This window comes from Choristoneura fumiferana, chromosome 4 (genome assembly GCF_025370935.1).
Source record: "Choristoneura fumiferana chromosome 4, NRCan_CFum_1, whole genome shotgun sequence".
In the NCBI taxonomy this organism is placed as follows: Eukaryota; Metazoa; Arthropoda; class Insecta; order Lepidoptera; family Tortricidae; genus Choristoneura; species Choristoneura fumiferana.
The window spans coordinates 3,409,439-3,433,035 of NC_133475.1; the positions used below are offsets into that span (position 1 = coordinate 3,409,439).

At 37.5% G+C, this 23,597-nt stretch overlaps 1 protein-coding gene across 1 annotated transcript in view; it reads right to left on the reverse strand.

Moving 5' to 3' along the window:
* LOC141427286 (bone morphogenetic protein 1-like) overlaps positions 1 to 23,597 on the reverse strand; it is a 101,215-nt gene that overhangs the window by 21,739 nt on the left and 55,879 nt on the right. The window contains exons 3-9 of the mRNA XM_074086582.1: positions 19,707 to 19,942; positions 19,012 to 19,592; positions 16,514 to 16,823; positions 15,948 to 16,171; positions 14,938 to 15,116; positions 4,686 to 4,916; positions 2,151 to 2,271 (exon numbers count right to left, since the gene is read on the reverse strand). Of these exons, the coding sequence (XP_073942683.1) occupies positions 2,151 to 2,271; positions 4,686 to 4,916; positions 14,938 to 15,116; positions 15,948 to 16,171; positions 16,514 to 16,823; positions 19,012 to 19,592; positions 19,707 to 19,942 (1,882 nt within the window). The remainder of the gene's footprint in view (positions 1 to 2,150; positions 2,272 to 4,685; positions 4,917 to 14,937; positions 15,117 to 15,947; positions 16,172 to 16,513; positions 16,824 to 19,011; positions 19,593 to 19,706; positions 19,943 to 23,597) is intronic.

Sequence of the window (23,597 nt, forward strand, 5' to 3'; positions counted from 1 at the left end):
TCGAGTTTCGAGTTTCGTAGTAGCCCTGCTGTATACATGTGATTATTTTAAGATACGGTCACGTAATTCAGGCAATCCAGTTTTTAACGTCAAGACCCTTTGCAAAAACCGAAGAGCCTCTAGCATTCGGCCATTGTCTCAGTACGGTACCCACTCTACACGAAATTGAGTCGTTCAAGCTCTCGGCAAACACTTGAGTTCACGTTCTTTTATCGTAGGATACGTAAGATAAGAGCATCCTTGTTATATGCCTTATATTGCACTAGAGTCAGTTACGAGTTGTTGCTGTACAAGATGGTAGGTTTGTTGATGTTATTTGGTTTTTAGGGACGAGTTTTGAATGTCTATTCAATCTGTAAGCATCAATTATACAAGGTTTGATGTACTACCTATAACTACCAGTATAGGCACTGAAAACCACAGCCGCCCTCAGCCTTTTTTATTTTAAGTTGGTTTACGCCATTTATTTTGACACTACTGGAGACCAAAGGGCTGGTAGTTGTAGCTATCTCTCTCAACGAATCGCCTTCGCCATTCAACGAGGGAATGCTGCCAGCCTTTTTTAGATTTAATTTAGTTATTATTAAATATGTACGTTAGGTATTTAGTTTATAGTTAAGTTTTACGTATGGTTATTTTTTCTTAATATTATGTGTATTCTCTTAGTCTTATATAATTGAAACAAATAAATAACGATAACTTTTAAGCCGCGGTGGCCGAGTGGTTTGAAAGCCGCGGTGGCCGAGTGGTTTGACCTATGGCCTCTCAAGCAGAGGATCGTGGGTTCAAACCCCGGCTCGCACCTCTGAGTTTTTCGGAATTCATGTGCGAAATTACATTTGAAATTTACCACGAGCTTTACGGTGAAGGAAAACATCGTGAGGAACCTGCACAAACCTGCGAAGCAATTCAATGGTGTGTGTGAAGTTCCCAATCCGCACTGGGCCCGCGTGGGAACTACTGCCCAAGCCCTCTCATTCTGAGAGGAGGCCTGTGCCCAGCAGTGGGACGTATATAGGCTGGGATTATTTAACTTTTAATTACTTATTTCAAAAAAATATTCGTATGTTTTGCGAAGTCAAAAGTTCTATTTAATTTCTAAATCTACATTGGTAATTATTAGTCCTTGTCAGTTGCACTTCGCGGTTTTTGGAAGGCAATTAAACTGACAGAAAAACGGTCAGTATTAAAATAACTATCTGACTTTTTCAACGGATAAATCATGTTCTAAAATTAAAAGCGATTGACAAATTATTAGTGACTGATTAAGCAGTATGTTCTTTTTAAAAGTCTCTTAAAAGAAAGGTCTGCTTTTGATCACCTTCAAGACAATACAATGACTCTTTATTGAGCACCAACGCATAGTAAACAGTACAGACAACACAGTTATTATAGATATATTTCCTATAGTCATATTGTAACCTTAAATGAAAGGTACGGGGTGAAATTTTATTAAGTCAAAAGGGACTATATTATTATGCCATTGTACAATCAAGTTGGCAATTTTGTTAATGCCATTTGGCTGTTAGCAATTATGGAAACGCAAACTAAATTGGATTGATTTTGATTGATAATGATTCGTAGGCTTCGAACTTTTAATGTGACGTAATGCTATTGACAGTTTTCTTTCGCTACCTTGGTTTTTAGTTAATTCTGCTTTTATAAAGGACGACGCGCGACTTCAATAAAAGCGTAGGTTAGCGGTTTTCCCTTTTGGCAACGGAAGTATGTATGTATGTATGGAAACTCTTTATTGTACAAAAGAAAAGAAACAAAACACATTTGACAAACTTTGAGATACTTGTACAAAGGCGGACTTATCCCTTTTAGGGAACTCTACCAGTCAACCTTTGAGTAGATGAGAGGAGTACCTAACCAGTTAAGTCTGAATTTTTCGAAATTCATGTACAAAATAAAATTTAAAATTTACCACGAGCTTTACAGTGAAGGAAAACATCGTGAGGAAACCTGTATAAACCTGTGAAGTACTTCAATTGTGTGTGTGAAGTGCCCAATCTGCACTGGCCCTTATCTGAGAGGAGGCCTGTGCCGAGCAGTGGGACGTACAAGGCTGGCATGATTTAGTAAGTTTCCATTGCCAAAAAAAAAAAGAGTTTATTTTTTAAGACCCACCGTTATATGAGCACGACGCGCTCCCGTGCGTGGCGACGATGCGCCACTCGCAGCGCTCGGGCGACGCCGGCGCAGCTTCCGAGCCCCAGCCCGGAGAGTTGAACCAGCCTGAGTTGCCCAGGAGAGTGCGCCCGCATTCTACATAGAAGACAAATGTTTTCTATTTAAAAAAAAAAATGGTTGCGATCAACAAACGTCCCATCAGCCAAATATGGGTCTACCCCCTAAAGCTCAATCAAATAAAATCTAAAGATAGGGCGCTGCGAACAACGAAGTGAGGCCGGTCAAACTACACCAATCCGTGTGCTACACAGTGGCACGCACCACACTTTGCAACCCAAACTACACCAAACCTTATTACTTAACATAAACGTCAACACTAGTGTGCCATTATAATATTGTAGTTACCTATTAGGTATTGAGTAAAGCCGCCTATGTAATATAAATCTTTTTTATTATTCTATTCTTTATTAACACGGCTTAAAACGTGAGAAAATGACACGCAACGTAGTTATTTGGTTCTTTGTAAAGTTTATCAACCGTTTTATTGTAGTAATGGTATCAAAGTGTGAAAGTAATAAAACGCTATTTTAAAACGTTATTCAACGGTAACGACATTTTTTTTTGTAGTATCGGGGTAATAAGAATTATTTATGCAACACCGGCCTACACACACATGTTTTATAAACGGCCTCACCGGGCGTTTCACCGCGCTCCATCTTTACTTTTTATTGATCTGAGCCCTAAAGTTGATAATCGTTTGCATGTCATAAAACAATAATGCCAATAGACGTGTCTGTCAACTTGAAGGTTCGACTTTAGTGACAATATTCATTTGAGAGGAACTTGTTTAAAAATTGATAGAACACTTATTTGGCTGATGGATTCAAAAAGCTGGAACGAATGGATTGAATGAGTGAAGGAAAGTATCTGTGTGTTACACACAAACATGAAAATGTAATTTTGCTACAAAACTGTCTAAGCGACATTACTTTCGTTCAATCCATTTGTGCCAGCTCTTATGAATAGAACTGCACTGCTATAATAACATAACGGCTATCTCAAAAACGGCTGAACAAATTTTGATAAAACATATCTAAGAACCATTGCTAGAAAGCCTGATTTCAAATAAAAAACCGCATCCAAATCGGTTCACCCGTTTAAGAGCCACGGTGCCACAGACAGACAGACACACATAGCGGTCAAACTTATAATACCCCTCTTTTCGCTTCGGGGGTTAATAAAAATAAATAATACATATTACAAAAAAAAGTACTTAAAATACCTACATAAAATAATATCCGATACGACTCTATTTCTTTCTAGGACCGGTAGGACGCGACGCGTCAGACATTTTTACACGCTCCGCTGTCACAGATAATTAGTGCAACTGTACAATATTATCTCTTTCCTAAACAATTGGTAGGCGTTCCGACTTATGATAATGGCGATTGATGACACCACACATCGATCGGTAGGTGAAAGAAAGCGATCAAGATTTTCGGATTGTTGGTCAATTTCCCCGATTGTCTAATTGGTAGGACAACTTGGCGCACATGGCCACAGTAGGCGTGGGTTTGAACCCCATTTGGAGCACCCGAAAATCTTGTTCATTCTTTAAAAATCTCATTACCTAATAATCTCCAAAATCTCATAAAGCAAACTCAAACTTATAAAAATAAATAATATGGAAGACAAATAGTAATGTAAGCGACAAATAAACCGTACGCACATTCATGCAAGCATACTCGTTTTCTCTCTCTCTCTCACACGCACACACGCGTGAGATACACCTTTGGTCCCATCTGCACTTTTCATCAGGTGAGATAAGAGTAAATCACGGGTCAGTTTTATGTAGGTACTTAAATAAAAACTTTCTGCAGTTTCAGTCAACTATAAGATATGGCGTCGACTGTCGGCTGTACTGCTTGACATTTAATTATTAGGGAGTTAAAGCTTTTGTCCATAAGGCCTTTAAGTCCGTGACGGGTCCAAGCTGATTTATGGAGCGGTTTCTTACCATTTGTTTGAATGAAATAATTATAATTAAATACATTTGCTATCTCGTCGAATAAGCTTAGCAGTTAAGACCCAACGAGTTAATTATTGTTTCTCTTAATTGTTCTTAGTTAAACTGCCATAGTAGCCTAAAAAAGCCGCGGCGAGCTAGTGGTTTGACCTATTGCCCGTGAAACAGAGGGTTCTCTAAGTTTCTCGGAACTTATGTGCAAAATTACATTATAAAATTACCATGAGTGAAGGAATATACATATATGTAAGAACCAAATTCAACGGCGAAATTACTACAAACTCAGTCTTCTCATTTTAAGGCCTGTGTCATCCCATTTTTCAGGACGATCCACTACTGGACATAGGCCTCCCCCAAGGATCTCCACTCAGACCGGTGTTGTGCTTTCCGCATCCACCGGGATCCCGCGATCTTAACCAGGTCGTCGCTCCATCTTGTTGGAGGCCTACCGACAGCTCATCTCCCGGCCTGTGATTGGCGGTGGGGAATACTCGTAAATGTATAGGCTGAGCTGAATACTTACTGGCACATTTATACAGAAGATTCGTCTGCGCTATGTCTGACACGCTCAACCTCACTCGCTGTCCTATCTCGGGCCTCTTCTTCCCATGGACTTCTAAAGGCAATATCGTGTCTAAATACGTTCCTTTACTGAATGTGTTCCGAGCATAATGCATGATAGAGTCGTAGTCATATGTTTGACCTAGCGAGTTGACTTCTTCTTCTGTCAGCTTGTTGAAATTGTATTCCTGGCCTGAAAAAGAAAACAAAGAGTTATGAATAAATAATTAAAAAACAAGTTGATTAATGCGCTACACTTACCTGCTGGATGATTCTGATGTATTGGGATATTGTGCGAGGCAGCTTCGGGTAGGTTACGGGGATCTAAGTTGTTCAGTCGAGTGCAAAAATTTAATATGAACTTATCTAACCCTTCTAAAATATGTACTAAAAACTCTTATTCCACCGTAATAAAGTTGTGGTAACATATTTTTGAGTGTTTCGGATAGATACATATTTTTGCACTTGACTGTACATCAACCCTCTCGAGCCTAATAGAATTTTTTGTCACTTCAAAGTATGTTTTCATTCAAAAGCTGTGGGAATCAACATATATACTCGTAATATAGGGTACTTCCTGTTGCTAAAAAATTATGTAATTTGACAATAAATAGTGTCATGATGCAAGCAAAGGAAATAGTTATTTGTGTCACAAGGGAGCAAAATGGTTTATTTACGTCGAGGGCGTACATTGAATCCAGAATGTAGCGAAGGATTCTACAATTGAATCCTGAGCGTAATGAGGGATTCAAGTGTTAACGCCCAAGATGAAAACAATTTTGCTCCCGAGTTGCTCATACAACTTTTCACACCGAGCATTAGGAAACTTGAAAAAACAAATTCTAAATATTATTAAAGAACCACCAGCATAGAAAATGGCGTGGCTTTACAATTATCAACTTCAAAAAATGGCATTTGCCATAAAACACTTCGAAAAGCCTTGAACAGAAAAGTTGCAGTTTGCTCCCTCTCGTCAGGGAGGAAAAGTTACTTTTGAAGGGAGGTGAAGGTATACGTAACCATCTTTGCGCGAGCCCGAATAACCTATACTTCGCCGTGTTTTATATCATAAATCGACTATAAGATATGGACTTATCAATTTCAACAAGCAACAAATTCGACAAGTACATCTCTGACTCGAGACTAACAAATCCAAAACCAATCGTGCCCTGAGGGTTGTAAGGTTATTATAAACCGCTTTTAATCCCGAAAGTGTGAGCAAAATTAATAGGGAAGCCAGGGATTAACTTGCTTACTAGTAGCTTTCCAGCCATCGCATCGGCTGCTAATCTTGAGTTTTGTTCTGAATTACAATGGTTTTCCAAGAAAAGTTCAGTCCCCATTTGAAAGTAATTATTATGTATACATTTTGCGGCTTTTGCTGTAGAAACATTAGGTCCATGGAGCCCAGATGCTTACAAAATTATTGCTAAATTATTTGAAATTAATCATAACCATATGATAGGCTGGTCCATTTCTCGCCCAACGTATTGGCATCAGAATCCACCGCGGAATGCAGCCAGCCCTTTTGGGCACATTTCCATAAGGATAGGACTTATACGTCGTATAGTTGGGTTTGGGTTATTAATGTCTTTCTCAACATACTTACTACACACGGACACACTCAAGCACACACACACACACACACACACACACACACACACACACACACACACACACAAACACACACACGCACACACGCATACTGATAATGGTTGCTATTTCTTGTTTTAGTTCTGTTAAGTATATTATATAATGTTCTCTGTATTCTAATCCTATTGACAAGTGTTGTGGGATTGTGTTGTTGCCAGATTTCAGCATATTTAGGTATTGACTTCATGGAAGAGCTCCGACTGCTGAAATACAAGTTTATACCTAGCTTGGCAGCTGTGGCCCACTTTATTTACGATTTGGTTTAGTTACTACATATATTAGTCTAAAATACTTGTACCTTTTTATGGAAATAAAGAATTATTATTATTATTATTATTAGTTTTTAATTCAATTGTACAGTAACCTGCATAAATATTTGCCAAGGCGCAACGGAGCATGCAAAAATATTTGACACGTCCTACCGCTTTTTTGTGGCAGGGCAGATATAATGTGACTGCAAGAAGAAGTTTTCATATAATCTGATTGATAGATTCTTAACAAATTTACCTACGCAAAAATGAACATTGCAAATTAAATATGATCATTCCCATTTTTCTCGTCTGTACCTAAATGAACTCGGCTAAGACTATCTGGTTCTATATAGACATTACGCAATAACAGAGCACGACCTAGTTCGCCGAAAACCTCCATTCGACACAAAGTTATCAGCAAAACTCGCAAACGATTCACTAAAGAGAGCCCAGGACATCCTGGCAACTTAAACAATGCAGAATTAGGGCACCATGACGTTCTAAAATTATCCTAAACCCTTCACGTTTCAGTTGAAATTTCTTTGAAACTTCAAGACAAGTGGCAAGCTCGATGATGATGATTTAAAGTTGGTAGGCAAGATATATTTTAGGGTTACTGTGGGGCAATTTGTATGGAAGATAGTTTAAATAGCTGGCCTAGTAGGTTTAGTCGGCATTTTAGTAATTCCTGTGTAAGCATGGAGGTGACCCAATTAAATACGTAGCGTAATACGCCGGGGACCGGGAAAGGTTTGGATACTCTGGTTGGATTTATTTATAGGGATTTTGTTATTGGGTTTGTTAATCCTTTTTATCCCAGTAAGTAATATTAATATTATAAATGCAAACGTTTATAACTTTATTTGTTTGTTACCTTATAAATCATGTCTAAATCGCTGAACCGAATTAGATGAGATTTGGTATACAGATAGTTTGAGTGCCAGGGAAGGACAGGATAGTTTAAATCCTGAAAAAGTGCATAGTTCCAGCGGGATAGCGATAAACGAATTCTACGTGGTCGGAGTCGCGGACAACAGCTAGTGTTTACTAATATTATAAATGTAAACGTAACTCTGTCTGTCTGTCTGTCACTTCCAAAAATTCACTTCAAAAAACGCACTCGCGGTTAAATTTAATGGTGAGTGTTAAGTTCTAAATCCACACTAGGTCCGCGAGGAAACTACAGCCCAAGCCCTCTTGTTCTGAGAGGAGTTCTGTGGGACGTGTATATACTTCGTTTTTTTAGCATTAGAAAGAAGGTAAGCGATCTTGACGTGTATTTTTTATTGAAAAACGCTTTTGAAAATAAGTCACAGTAAATATGTAACAATTAGCAAGGACATACGATCATTTACATGCTTTTGGTATCATCAGTAATAATTACTGTTTTTAAAATGTTTTTCAATAAAAAGACTCGTTAAGATTGTTTACCCTTTTTCTTATGCAAAAAAGAAGTACAAGCCGAGATAATGTGCAATCTTTGACTTGTGAACCGACACCCACTAGAGAATTAACAGCTGCATCAGTTCTGTCATTAAGATTACGTCGGATAACCTCTGCCGGCCTAGTTGTCAATGAGGTATAGGAGGTATAGTTATGTATTATGTTGTCATCATCATCATCAGCCGGAAGACGTCCACTGCTGAACAAAGGCTCCCCCCCTAGAACTTCGTTGTATTCATCAAACGCATCGATAGTTGTCCTATTCCGAATTTGAGAACCAAACGCGGCGAACATAAAACACACTGCCCCTATAATATACAATAAAATAAAATTAGAATATACGGATATTAAATCTATCTCCAACTATGCTATTCTTCAAGCGATGTGGCCCGTCCATTGCCAATTCAACATGCTTATTTTTCCAGCTGGCCCTTCCTGGCCCGGCCTTCTCTCACAATAAATATACCTACTATCTTTTAGACAGGATGTTATTTTATAGTAACATGTATGTTTATTTAAGGTATCTTAGGTTAGTTATTTTTGTCTTCCTTTTAACTTAAATAATTTTAAAATAATATTTCATTTGCTTTATAACATTCAAGCATAAAAAAATGAGAAACAGTGCTCCTTAAGCAAGCATAGACATAAAGATGATAAAATCTACTATTTATTATAACTGGATATAACCCCAGGAACGGCCTTGTTACTTGGTGTTTTTGTTACAAGTAAGTATCATGTTATCCGGTATAAATAAATAACAATAAACAAAAATAACATTGTTGCTAATTGAGTTAGAAGGATGTTTACGTTGTATTGACCTATGTGCGAATCCTTGGCTACGGACAACTAACAGGAAAAACGACGCGTTATCTTATAATATCAGTTATTTACAAAGTGACTCCTAAGTCATCATTATCATCATCCCAGCCTATATACGTCCCACTGCTGGGCACAGGCCTCCTCTCAGAATGAGAGGGCTTGGGCCGTAGTTCCCACGCGGGCCCAGTGCGGATTGGGAACTTCACACACACCATTGAATTGCTTCGCAGGTGTGTGCAGGTTTCCTCACGATGATTTCCTTCACCGCAAAGCTCGTGGCAAATTTGAAATGCAATTTCGCACATGAATTTCGAAAAACTCAGAGGTGCGTGCTAGTCGGGGTTTGAACCCACAATCCTCTGCTTGAGAGGCCACAGGTCGAACCACTAGGCCACCACAGCTCTCCGGCAACTCCTAAGTAGTAAAAAGAATACTTATATAGATTCTAACGCATCAATTCTAGGCAAATTCAGTGCATTAAATCCTAAATCAAACAATTTATCTTTAATTAATGAATGTTAGTATATTTTTATTAATAACAAGAACCATATATACCATTATATAGTATATATGGTCCTTGTTAATAATAATTGATAGAGGCCGTATCGCCTAACGTTTCTGACGCTGGCGATTGCAATCAAATGACAGATTTCGCATACAAAAACTGTCAAAAACGATAAAAAGCGTCAAAAGCGTTAGAAACGTTAGGCAATAAGGCATCACGCGTCTGCAATAACCCCTGGTGTTGCAGATGTTTATGGGCAGTGGTGATCTCTTACCATCAGGAGACCCACTTGCTCGTTTTCCATGCAGTCGAATAAAAAAAAATCTGTTCGGTACATTAAAGTATTCCGAATTGACATTGTCAATGTAAGTAATCTTTTTTAAAAGCGTTTATACCTGCTGAGCTGGCAACGTTGCATTTTTGTTAGTTTTTCCTGTTAAAGTACTTGTTTACCTACTTTAAAATTTGTTAAGTCCAATTAAAGTTTTGTAAAGCAGGCAATTAGCAAATAATAAAAAATCTCCTCGTACCTACGTGTTGATACTGGCCACGATGAAAGTTTAAACTCGGAACACCTAATTACTCATACGTAGATAAATAAGTGGCCAGTGCTACAATGTTGCCAGGCTCGTGAATAAAAACTCCAAAGATTTTTGTCCATGTTTACAAGCATTTTGGCAGTGAATGCTAACTGGGTCATCCTAAAATGGTGAATGGACCGGAAGGTATTTCTTCGTCTGATTATGCGTTGGTAGGCGCTGCGTGCTCGCTTGAATGTGTTATGACAATGCCAGTTTGCGTGTTATATACCAGCTGATTTTTTTTGGGATACAATCCGAACAAGGCGCGAATTTTAATTAAGTCATCCTTATCTGCTTAACTGTAACATATTATTAAAAAAAAAATACTAAGAGACTGTGTAAATGGGACATAATATATATAGAAAAAGAAAAACTATCTGTAGAATTTACGATATTTCCACGGGATAGAAAGTTCTGTTATGATATGGTTGGATTTAGGGGCTGTTTCACCATCCATTGATTAGTGTTAACTGACGGTTAAATGTAATGCCGTCTCTATTTGTTTTGTTCGAATAGACGGAGACGGCATCACATTTAACCCTCAGTTAACACTAATCAATGGATGGTGAAACAGCCCCTTACTGTCATTGAGTACAAATGGAAAACAGGCTACTCGCTATTTTACGCTCAAAAATGCCAATTTGAAATACAGCAACAAGGAAAACTGTTCATCTTTGAATATCGTCAAAAATTTAATCCTGTCCCAGGTAAAATTGTCAAATTTAATATGGGCTTTAAAATGGCCATTTTGTATTTATAGACTCAGAAAAATTTATCAAGAAAAGAATGAAAAATAATGAATTCAATGAAGTGTGTGAAGTTCCCAATCCGCACTGGGCCTGCGTGGGAACTCCGGCCCAAGCCCTCCCATTTTGAGAGGAGGCCTGTGCCCAGCAGTGTAGACTGGGTTGAAGATTTATAAATATGTTTCAGATCACTCGAACATATACATAGGTATATTAAATTTTGAGCCTACATATTAAATTTTGGTCTTGATTTAAATTACTTTCACTTAAGTATAGCTTATTTAATTTAGGTACAGCAAGAGTACTGAATTTTTTTGACTGAAACCGTTTAACATCAGGATGTAAACCACCATATTTTCCGTGTTATTAAAAGTGCCTTCGGCCGCAGTCGGCGGCGCCTGGGGGACTACTACGAAATTCGAAAATAGAAGTTCGTATCGTACAATCCCGCTGATTATGCTTATACAAAAAAGGTGTTAATTAAGTAACTGAACCAGAAAATACGAGTAGTTTGCTCAGAATCGAGAGAAGAATCGATTACACTGTGTTTTAAATTAGGTTGTGCTTGTGTTCTTAAATCCTTTTTTAGGTTTCCGTACCCAAAGGGTAAAAACGGGACCCTATTGCTAAGACTCCGCTGTCCGTCCGTCTGTCCGTCGGTCTGCCCGTCTGTCACCAGGTTATATCTCATGAACCGTGATAGCTAGACAGCTTTAATTTTCACAGATTATGTATTTCTGTTGCCGCTATAATAATAAATACTAAAAACAATAATATAAATATTTAACGGGGGCTCCCATACAACAAACGTCATTTTTGCTCGACATTAATAACGGCAACAGGTAGACGCTTGAAATATTCATAGAATATTTAGTCGTATGTATAGTTAGATATTTAGTCGTTATAAGTATTTAGTCGTTGTACTTATACTTAGATAATGGTACGGAACCCTTCGTGCGCGAGTCCGACTCGCAGTTGGCCGGTTTCCAATTAAATATTTTAGCGAGGTTGCATACATTTGGTTTGGATAATTTAATACTGGCCGTTTTGCTGTCAATGCGTGATTTTCTTCTAAAACCGTCAAAGCCCAAAGCGAAACCAACTGACAAATACAAATTATGGGCGTAGAGCTAAACGAGCATTTCTAAAAAAGTTTGTACATTTGATTTGCGACTTCGATTTGGATAAAAATTTGCAGGTTGGCATTGGTGGCATAAATTGGTTATGTAGATAAGAATTAATAACGTAGTCTTAACCAAACTTAGTGTTACTCGCCAAACTGTATTATTGGCGAGAAGCGCTCAATTTATTTTAACTTAAGTACATAACTACCTACCTAACCACCTCATTCTACCTACATTGTACAAACTTGCAAACAGAAGTAACAAAAGAGATAAAAAAAAATTATGCATATAAAAAAAAACTTTACGCACATAGGTACATATAATTATTTTGGATTCCCGTGGACAAGGTTACCGAGAAGAGAATCCCTCAATTCAGTTTTTAAACCTGTTTTACTTAGTTTAGGGGTCTTTCTTAGTAAACTAATTTTATTAAAAACTATTGGCACTACAAGTTTTGACATTCTTATTCAATTAACACCTTGTATTATTTAATACAAGAGTGAGAGGAACGGTACGATATTAACTTCTATTTTCGAATTTTGTAGTAGCCCCCCCTGATCGCGGCGGGTAGCGCACTCGATTTCCGCCGGATACATCGACAATGTCACGGCGACAGGGGGCTCTATTAAAAACGGGACGTTATTTTATGTTTTGAAATGAAATGTTTTGTAGTTAAATGGTTCTTGTTCACGGAGAGTTAGACCTCTTCCAAACTAAGTCGACGAACTGGCTTTGTACTACATTACTAGTATATGTACCTCGACTTCCCGTGCGTTGGCCATAGGTTTAGCATTTGAATAGAAATTCCGTATTTTTTTTTATTCGACTGGATGGCAAACGAGCAAGTGGGTCTCCTGATGGTAAGAGATCACCACCGCCCATAAACACCTGCAACACCTGGTATTGCAGATGCGTTGCCAACCTAGAGGCCTAAGATGGGATACCTCAAGTGCCAGTAATTTCACCGGCTGTCTTACTCTCCACGATGAAACACCTCAGTGCAAGCACTGCTGCTTCACGGCAGGATTAGCGAGCAAGATGGTGGTAGCAATCCGGACGGACCTTGCACAAGGTCCTACCACCTGCAAAATTTCACTAATTCCCGTGGGAATCTCCAGAACCGTGGATTTTATTAGCGTCGTATAAAAAGTAACCGCGCCAAATACATGTCTCTAATGCTAGCGCTTGAGATTCTGAGTTTTTTCCGACCCCGACCCCGACCCCGATCCGCTCGATAAAAAAAATAATAATATCGGGATAAAAAGTAGCCTATGTGTTATTATATTACAGATGACACATAGGCTTACTAGCTTCTCTACGTATCAAATTTCATTCAAACCCGTCCAGCCGTTTTAGTGTGAAGGAATTACAAACATACACAATACGATACACCATCGACACACACACACACACACACACACACACACACACATTTATAACATTAGTAGAATGTCGTTAAATAGCTAAGGATTGCATATTTGAATGCTGTTGACGCGAAATTCAAATTCATAACTACCTCGTTCTATCGTCTGATGCCAGCCTTAGCCCGCCCAGCGACTTTAACAGCTGTTGCGTGCCACTCAATTGCTCACACATCCATCATGCCCTCGCCTAATTCCGTTAACGACTCACTTCAAAATTAACGACTCGTCGGGGCATTAGACCTTAGTGTTGGCAGTTCACTTTATAACATACGTGAAATATAGGAATACTTTATTCGATACCTCAAGGCACAAGTTTAGAGCCAGCCTTTGAGATTTGTTACAGCTTGTGCCGTGCTAGAATACTGAGCCAAAGTAGGGTATAAATATTAGATACCACAAGGCACAGTTTTAGGGCTAATGCTTAAAATTTGCTGTTTCCAATCTCTAGCTTGTATTACGCCAGGATCCTACCTCTAATTCATGATAAGTCGCGACTTAGAATGTTGTCTGTTCTTGAAAAAATATCTTTAAATCCCGAGCTTCAAAGTCAAGATTTGGATTTGAAAGGAGAACCGGAGAATCAAACAAAACAGAGATGCACCCGCAGTTGAAGTCAAAAAGAGCGTTTTTTAAAGCTTTCAATGTGCTTCGTCTGATTGTGTCTCTCTCATTGATTCTAAACCAAAGTAAAGGTTACCTCAAAAGGAGTAAAAGTGTATTTGAAACGTGATGTAATTTTTACTATTTTAAGGGGCTTATTCCATTTAATAGGAGGTTTTGGTACCACTGGTCCTATCTTAAAGAGAGCTAGTCGTGGCCTCTTCGATTATAAGCGATCGTCCTTTGCTTTGTTTTTTCTTCCAAGCCATATCGTTTGACCTCTAGTGCAGCTACTTGTATTTATTGTTTTTGTTATTTTCAAACAAGTTCTTGATACGTTTCACGACTCAATTACAACCCTTTATGTAAAAACGTTGAAAGCAATTATCAACTAATTTGTGCCTGTCCCAGTTCCGAAAGTTACATCAAATAAAATTAATTATCCGGATTCAGTTAGGTCAATTCCCCAACTTCCTTGTAACAATTGAAATAAAATTATGAAAGTTTTCAAGATCGTAATTTCCAAACTCCTGGTTGGAGTAAGTATTTTTAATTAGTAATCTATAGCTTCATAAAATGGATTTATTTATGCAGGCGTTACGATAAATATAATTTGGCCAATACGGAGTAACTTTGTATGTAATAAAGGAGCTTTGGATTGCTTTTAATTGGTCACTACTGTTACATTTTACTATTGTTGTTACTGTTACTGTGTATGTTGATATTATTGCTCCACCACTGTTCAGTTCAACTTCTTGATCTTCGTTCTCTTCTTAGTAAATTGAAATTATGTAGTAATCGATAAAGCTCAAACATGAACGTAAATACTCATCGAAATTATGAGGGCAGTTTAATACATCAGTGTATGAGGGTGATCTGCAACAGGAATCGATGGAGGCAATCCAATCCTAATAAGCAAACTAATTGCCACAATCTCAAAGTGTCGATCATCATCAGGCTATTACTAAACTAGTAAGTTACATCTTTGTCCTCTTGTGTACTTACATCATCAGGTGAGATCAGGAAAATCGCTGGTCAGAAAAAAAGAAGAAATAAACAAGTACTCACCCATCATGATGTTATCTCTGATAATCTGAACGTGCCGATCGCGATCGGGGCGAGTGTGCTCGTGCCAGAAGCCCACAACGTGGCCGAGCTCATGGACGACAATGCCAAACTTATCACAGTTTTTTCCAATGGATATGGCTTGGGCGCCACCGCCGCGTTTGCCAACGAATGAGCAGCATCTGAAATTTATGAATTATTTGAGAAAATATTCAAATCAGAACTACGTACACACACACACATTAAACTCATGTGGTCATCAGTGCATGTGGTCTTATTTCGTACAATGCATGTTGTTTTAGATGTTTTTCAAACGCTGTTTCATTGTAAGTAAAATCAATGCAAAGTTGTAATGCAGATTCACTGGGTGATTTTATCATGGACACGGAGCAACCACTACAGTTAAATGACAGAGCATGACACAGTGAGAGCTTTTACCCGAAGATCGCTTACATGAAAAATTAATATGGCAGTTGAATATGAAATTTCATAAGTTTACTACTTAAATTCACATGGATCTCCCCGAGAATTAGATCGTGGAACACCTAACCTCAGTGACAGATTTCCCTTAAGATCAAGATTTTCAATTAGGCCCAGGCCTAAGGCAGCTAGACATTGGTAGAGGCCAATAGCAGAATTATAGCCAGCTAGCTGAGAAAAGGGAAATTAGTACTCTAATATGGCCTTGGTCAGCCAATACTGCTTGTTCGTCTCCTCTCGTCCAGCCGTTTTAGCACGAAAGAGTAAGAAACACACTCTCACAAACGACATTTACAATATTAGCAGAATATTATATGAAGCTGTGTTTCATATACCTATTATGCCCAAACGTTACATTTCAAAAGTGACTTCGAAGGGAAACCAGTAAGTAGTTTCTCGGACTTCTACTTATAGTTTTTTGCCAAAGGTATAGCAAAGTGACCACTAGACCATAAATACCTACTACTTCTACTATAAGTACTATGTGTTAGTGTTCAATAAAGAGTTATTGTATTGTATTGTACCAGACTTACCCGCAAGGTCTCTCCGTGAACACGATATAGTCCTTATGCAGCAAGGCGTCCCGCTCCACAAACTTGACGCATGTGAAGTTCTCCCAGTGCCGCATAGCCTGCTTGAACAGGGACTTGTGGGCGCCACTGAAGTTGCCGTCGATCTCATACGGGATCACGCCGTTCTCCCAAATACGTTCTTTGCGGTTCGTTGCTGCCCGGATGGAACGGTGACGAGAACGAGACTGAATATAAAAAACATACTCCAATGATATAATATATTATCTATAGTAAGAGAGAGAGAGAGATGTTTATAGTATGCCAGAAATAAAGCGCAATAAAAGGCGCCAGTTTCCAGTTGTTGTCTCTGCCATCCTGACGTGACGTCGAGGAAATGGGCGACGGTAGGCCTTTCATAATGGGAGCAAAAGGGACATAAAGCGTGTATGCTACTGCCGCGTCCAGATCATGGTTTTTACGGTTTTTTTGACGGCATATGAAGTATCTTTACTTATGAAATGATTGCTAAGGAATTACTGTTTTTTTTATTCCTGTTACTGGCAATTACTAGTACAAGTACTATTTACCTCATTATAACTTTGATAACTTTCCATTGCATCTAAATCTTCGTTGGTATCACGAAAAAACCAGTTATCAAATTGCTGACTTTGCCCTGTTCCATTTAAATTCTTTGGAGGTGGTTTTACATTAAATTTTTCCTCAAATTCATGTTCAGGTACAACGAATTTTCTATTTCCCCCGCTTTCACTATTTTCTCTGCTGGAGTACTTTTTTCTGTGTCGAAAAAACTTTTTTCTCTCTGATTGTGATTCGCTATGTTCTTCGGTCTTTACAACGTTTAGGCCACTTCTTTCGCTGGAGTGGACGTTTCTTAGCCTGAAAAACAAAAGTGATATTTACATTCTAGTTATAATTGACATATTTATTTTATTTTAGTGTTAACATATGGGGGCGTGTGGCGTCAAATAATTCGCAAACTCAAAAAAAGTACATAGTTGTAGGTATTTAGAACACATCCGATTTTTTTACTCTTCAAATTAAATCATGGAGCCCGTATATAGAGGTAGGAGTGTGGGAGGTACAGCATTGCATGCATCCCGAAATGATAAAGATCCACGTTCAAATCCTAGCTTCAGCATTCCTTTTCTGATTTTTCGTACATGTAAGCTAATGTATACTCGACAAGGGGATTCGTGCTGCCGCAGAAATAAATCAAAACCAACCAACCGGCCCACACTGTGCTGAGCTGGGACCGCTTCGCGATTTCACAAATACTTAATCATCATCATTATCATCATCATAAGCCGGAAGACGTCCACTGCTGAACAAAGGCCCCCCTTAGATCGCCACAATGAACGAGAACTCGCCACTTGCATCCACCACAAATAACTAATACTCGTACTTAATACTTGTTTTTATTTTTATTGTGTTCTCTGCAATTTGCGAACAGCGAATAAATATTTCTAAATCTTAAAATATTTTCTACGTGCTATCTACTGGTACTATTAAATATAATTTTTAAGTCAGTCCAGCCGTCTCTGAGTAACAGTGGGTTTACAAACGCGACTAGATAGCAACGCGCAGAGTTCCGCATAGCTTCAATACGCGGCTAATGAATGGGTGGCATCAAGCAAGAGTATGCAGCAAATTTGTATGATGATCGCGCTTGTCTTTACAGCGAGCCCCTACCAGTGATCTTGTGACAATATGATCGATAATAATAACATCAATAATATAAAAGTGGCTTTTTCAGTTCGCATTTCGATTCCGTCAGTAGTCGATTCAGTTTATTTTTTTCAAGATGTATGGCCATGTAAAAAAATTCGGAATTTTAGTAAAAGGTAGGTACTCAAAAAAATATTTATTATATTCCTTTTCAGAATACCATCTCGGTAACTTTCCTTTCTAGCTGAGCAAGGAAATTAAATAAGCGGTTTTTAATCATACGTGTGTGCGTTTTTAGCTCGCCTAAAATTTCTATTCCTCTGTTTTTGGTTTTGTAGCTGAAATGAAGAGTTTAGTCCTAATCTGTTTGATTTTAACAATTAGTAAGAGCTCCAACCAGTCTGAAAACTTGGTTCCCATTTACGTTGCAGAAACTGACTAGATGTAGCATCCTTTGAAGCAAAGGAAATCACGTTGCACATCTTGACTTTGGTAATTGGGGATGTGCACTTTTATTAGGTATACGAATAATGTAAAGATTGTGCAAGTCTTTCGCAAGATAGCTACGTTTGCGTGATATATGTTTACGACGACCGTATAATTAAGTGTTTAAAGAACTTGACTACGATCTTTGAGGTTCCAAGTTCAATCCCCGATCGAGGCAGAGATTTGATTCTAGTCTTGGGCGTTGAAATTAAATATTATGTATTTTAATATGCATGCATTTAATTACAAAATTAATTTCCGCGCAAAAACAAGTTCAATAAGCACATCTAACTCAAATTTTATTTGAAACGTTAAGTATAATTTAAGCCTGATTCAATTAAATATTTAAATTTAAAATATCTCTATCAGATAAAAACGTAAATGTGAAAATTGTGGGTAATAGGAAAAACCAATAAGCGCAGATTGGAGATCGAGACAAGTACTGCAGTAATTAAATTAAAAACTCCCGCACTGGGTTGCGAATTATGCAACGAAGATTTAGAAAAAGTCATTGAATTAAACTTCAAATTTTTCAAGCATTTTGAGTTTTTATTTTATTTTTGCATATTTAAGTCAAATTTTGAAGGTGTGTTTTGATCCAATTTCAATGGTCGATTGACTTGGATTTTCGCAATAAAAGTAAAAATCTATGACTACCTTTTTACATTTCAGTATAGGAACTAGTTTCAAATTATAATTTAACAGTCGGCCGAAAAAACTTAAATAGATAGAAATTATAAGATCAGAGAGTTAATTTTTACTATAAGAAGTTCGAACCTCTGAAGTAACTACTACTTTACCGAATTTACAATAACGCACATTAAGGTTTTTTTTTACTTTAACGCGTCTGTTTATTAATTAATGAAAATATTTTTGGATTACATTCTTAATAACGATATGAAAATAATCATACCGTCTTCCATTACCATGTCTTCTTCGCCTTCTGCGTCGTTTGCTCGATGTTTCTAGAACCAGGCTCTGTAGACTCTCAGTAGGCTTAAACAAATCATTAGCTTCCAGAAACTTCCCTTCTAAATCTCCATCAGTATTATTAATCACCCCTTTCTCTAAATTACTATTATCTTCGTCTTGCTCATTTGTGGACAAATCACCATTAGTGGGAGCAGGACCAATTGTCACGTTTTCAGGTGGAGATTTCATTTTGATGTTGTTGTTTGAATCACCTGTAATCTCTCGGCTGTTACTTTGTATTTTATTGGTAACTTCGTCAACTTTATTGACAGAGCTTGATATGTGTATATTAGGATATAGTTCATCCAAATTTAAAATGTTGTCAGTTGATATGTTGACGACTAGAACACCATCTTGTTCTAAGCTCTCTGATTCAGTTAAATTATCGACGGGGGTTGTTTCGTTTGCTATTAACTCTTCTTTAGTTTGATTAGTTAAATTTGTTATGTTTTCCAGCATTTCTCCTGGTGGTAATTTGCCATTTTTCAAAAGAATTGATTTATCTAGTCCTGATGGTAGAATCTGTAAAATGTAATTTATTGTTAGCGATGTTCTCCCGTCTTTCTATACAAAAATTACATTAAGTATTTCACCGCGTATTCAAGCTCTAAAAAGCTTATGGTTTTGATACTTTACCTTTGTCATCAGCATGGCATCATTATACTTCTTGGGTTTTTCTTGAACCGGTGCTGGCTGTTTTGTCCTCTTTCTCAGAATATCTGGCAAACCTTCTTCTTCTACTTGTAAGCCTTCTAGCAACACTTCTTTCTTTAGCCTCTCCACCTCTTCCTGAAGGGACTTATTAATTTTAGAGATAGGCTTCATTGGTTTAAAGTCTGTATCTTGCAAGGCTATGTCACCTTGAAAGTTACCTGTAACAAGCAAATATTAAATTTATTCTCTAAATTTTCTTGTCTCCATTAGAGTCACATCATGATATCTGGCGTCACCTCAAAGGAGATTCTCCTAAAAATTGTTTTAGTACTTATAGAATAATGCGTGAGCCTATTTGTTTGTTGCTCAATCACAGCTGAACAGATCAATTTCTGACAAAAATATCATGACCTGATACCTACTTTTCATCCTGAAAAATCAAACGATTGTCGATTCGATCATTGTCAAAGGTTTAATACATACTTGACGTTAACATTTTATAAAATTTTGCTATAAATATATCCAGAGTATTTTTTTAAAAGTTGTTGAAATAGAACAAGCACTCAATAGTAGATTATTGTCGTGGCATGGAAGTAGGCAATTGCTGGCTGAGTATGAGTATTAACTAATACGAAGCCAGAAATTGCTATTCCAGCCGAGACTAATATATAGCTTTTCTCAAAAATGGTGAATAATTCTGAAATAGAATAAACTTTTTCTCAAAATATATTATAACATTTAATTTTATTCCAATATTTTTCTTATGCTTTCCCGCCTTTTTTTCATTAAAAATAAACTGCAGGTGTATTTTTCCACCGAAAACGCCTCAAGCTATTTCAAACCCAATAAAAAAAGTTCCAACAAAATATCTGATACCGGCCATTAGACTTGGCTGTATACGACTTGTGCCAACATTTCCATGGCCTTTTTAACTTTAAAAAAAAATTGTGACTGATTGCAGGCGTGCTAATTTATTGTTGTCGAGCTAGCGCGCCTGCAATCTTTTTAACTTTTTAATTTTCCGCTGACCATAAACTATGCACTTCACCTTCTGATATGTAAACAATAATGTCAACGTTTACGGTCATTTTTGAGAAAAAACTTTTAAGTGCTGTACCACCATTTTGCCACATGTTTTTGCGACATTTCAAGCCAAGCCCAGTTACGTAACATTTGTACAACAACCCAATCCGAACCCATGTTTTCAGCGCTCCAATTACTCTAAATGTCAAGGCTCCAGGCAATTTTATTAGCATAACTAGCATCGGAACATGGCGGTGATCGAGTTAGCTGGTTGCAGCTGCAATGCGGCATGCTCTAATTATCAGGGATAAATATGCAGTAAATTCAAGGGCAAGCCTAAGAATATTTTGGAGATGTGTGTCTTATTCATTGATAGTTGGGTCAATCAACTATTTTACCGACACTTTGGGCGTCTCCTGCGTTACCAAAATTGTCTCTGGCGTTGCCAAAAAATCGTACTTCCAACAAGATATTTCACGGTTTAATAGGTTGAACTTACATAGGATGGCATTTATTCATGTACACCATCTATTAAATTACAGAAAAAACATGGTTACTTACAAAAATCTGCAATTGTTTGAAAAATGTCGCGGACAGATTAGTGTCGGTAAAAAAGTTGATTGGCCCAGTTTTATTTGCCATGCAGACTAAGTCAAGAAGCATTATGGTAGGTAAATCATAGTCAGATTATTATTGTTTCTATGAAAAAGGCTAGTTCACCAATAAATAAGTATAGAACAGAAATAAAAAACATTTTTTGAAAACTTTCAATTTGGCGCCAAAATCCGTCGTTTTGATTTTTCAAGAATTTCATGTACCCAGTGTCACTCGCGTCATCAAGGCCAATCCAATGACGTATCATTTATCAAAATCGGTTCAGCCGTTGAGTAGTTACGGGAGGACATAGGAATAGAAATGCATACATGCATACGCGTAACAACACATAACCCTCCTTCTTCGCGGTCAGGTAAAAAGTACAAAGGCGAACTTATTCCAAATAAGGGATCTCCTTCAGCTAACCTAATTAGTCAGTTAGCTATCAGGTAACACGTGTATCGTTTACGCTGTGGTCATAAAATTTAATGCGTCTATGCCCAGCTGGACCAACAATGGCCGATTAATTAATTGTCTATGCGTGCGAACGCAGCTTGAATTGGACAGCCAGTTTACGATCACGCTTGCCATGAATATTCATGGTTAGTGTGGCAACACTGGATTCCGAGAGTCATATTTCGATTTAATTGTCAAAAGGAGTTCGATGCATTCCGAAAGCTGATAGTAGATCATTTTAAACTAGATACTTGATTATTAACAGAAAAAAATAGGGTTCCGTACTAAAACTATACAATAATCCAATAATGTAACTTCAAGTGTAAAAAAAGTTGCCATAAAACATCTTTCGCATCATCATCGCATGCGCTGTAGAAACTATTGATTAAGTATAGAACAAAAAAATGTTTTACGATATTAAACAATACATCAAGATCTACAAAAAACTTCGCGATACCGTATGTCCGACTATTGTAGTTATGTCACTATAACTACTTTTTTACATTTTAAAAGTTGACAGAAAAGACGACTAAAATCAAACGATGTTATCCATACCTTTGTATTAATCCTTATACAAATAAATAATTTTACATTCAAGATGGATTCAATACCTGTCGATTACTTTTTGAATTATTTAAATCGGACATTCCATTCAAAAGTTATTACGAAATGAAAAATATCAATCTAACCAAAAAATGCATTTACTCAACGTTGACGCGCCCCGGCTTCGTGCGTGTCGGGTGTAGTTTTTGGGGAATTGAGCTGAAAAATGTGTATGAATTAGAGACCTTTTTAGAGTTCTGTGCCCATTACTAAGACACCACTGTCCGTCTGTCTGTCTGTCACTAGGCAGTATCTCATGAATTGTGATAGCTAGACTGTTGAAACTTTCACAGAACAGATGATGTATTTCTATTGCCGCTATAACAAATACTAAAAACAGAACAAAATAAATGTTTTAGGGGGGCTCCCATACAACAAACGTGATTTTTTTGCTCGATATTAATAACGGCAACAGGTAGTTGCTTGAAATATTCACAGAATATTTATTTGTATAAATGTACTTTAAAAATAAAATAAAATAAATATTTAAGGTGGGCTCCCATACAGCAAACGTGGTTTTTTTGCCGTTTAATGCTAATGTCTAATGTTGTAAAGGTACGGAACCCTTCCAACGAGAGTCCGACTCGCACTTGGCTGTTTTGCCCGTGCGAAGCCGGGGCGGGTCGCTAGTTGCATAATAAAGTACATCTTACCTAATAGAAACAGTAAATTTTCAATAAATATCGCTTATTCGTATCTTATTAAGCAATCGGGCCCTGTAAAAGCAGAATAGCCGGATAGATATATGAATATCATTTTTTCCCAAACTAAAACGGGGAACTGCGCTGGCGCTTCGCGCTCGCTTGGTAAAAATCAGACTTGGCGGAAGAATAGTTGTACTGAAATTACTATTTTTATTTCACGTAAGTATAGTTATCTAACTTTGTCCATCACCCGAACTAGCTTTTTAATAATCATTATTCTGTTGATGGAAGTAACATTGCAAAACTTATTTCACACGAAAAAAAAATAGAACTTGAAAATTGGTGTCTTAGCACGAACCAGTAGGAGTGTTTAGAAGCCCAATAGATACTACTCGTATAATGGTAGACGACTAAAAAACCACTCCTGCTGGCTTGTGCTGGCAGCGACTTTAAACTGGTAGAAAAAAATCATGGTTTTTTGAGTCGGTTAAATATATATCTTTTTGCTTTTTTTTCGTTGGGGTGCCCATACATTGCAAGTTAACTTGCATTA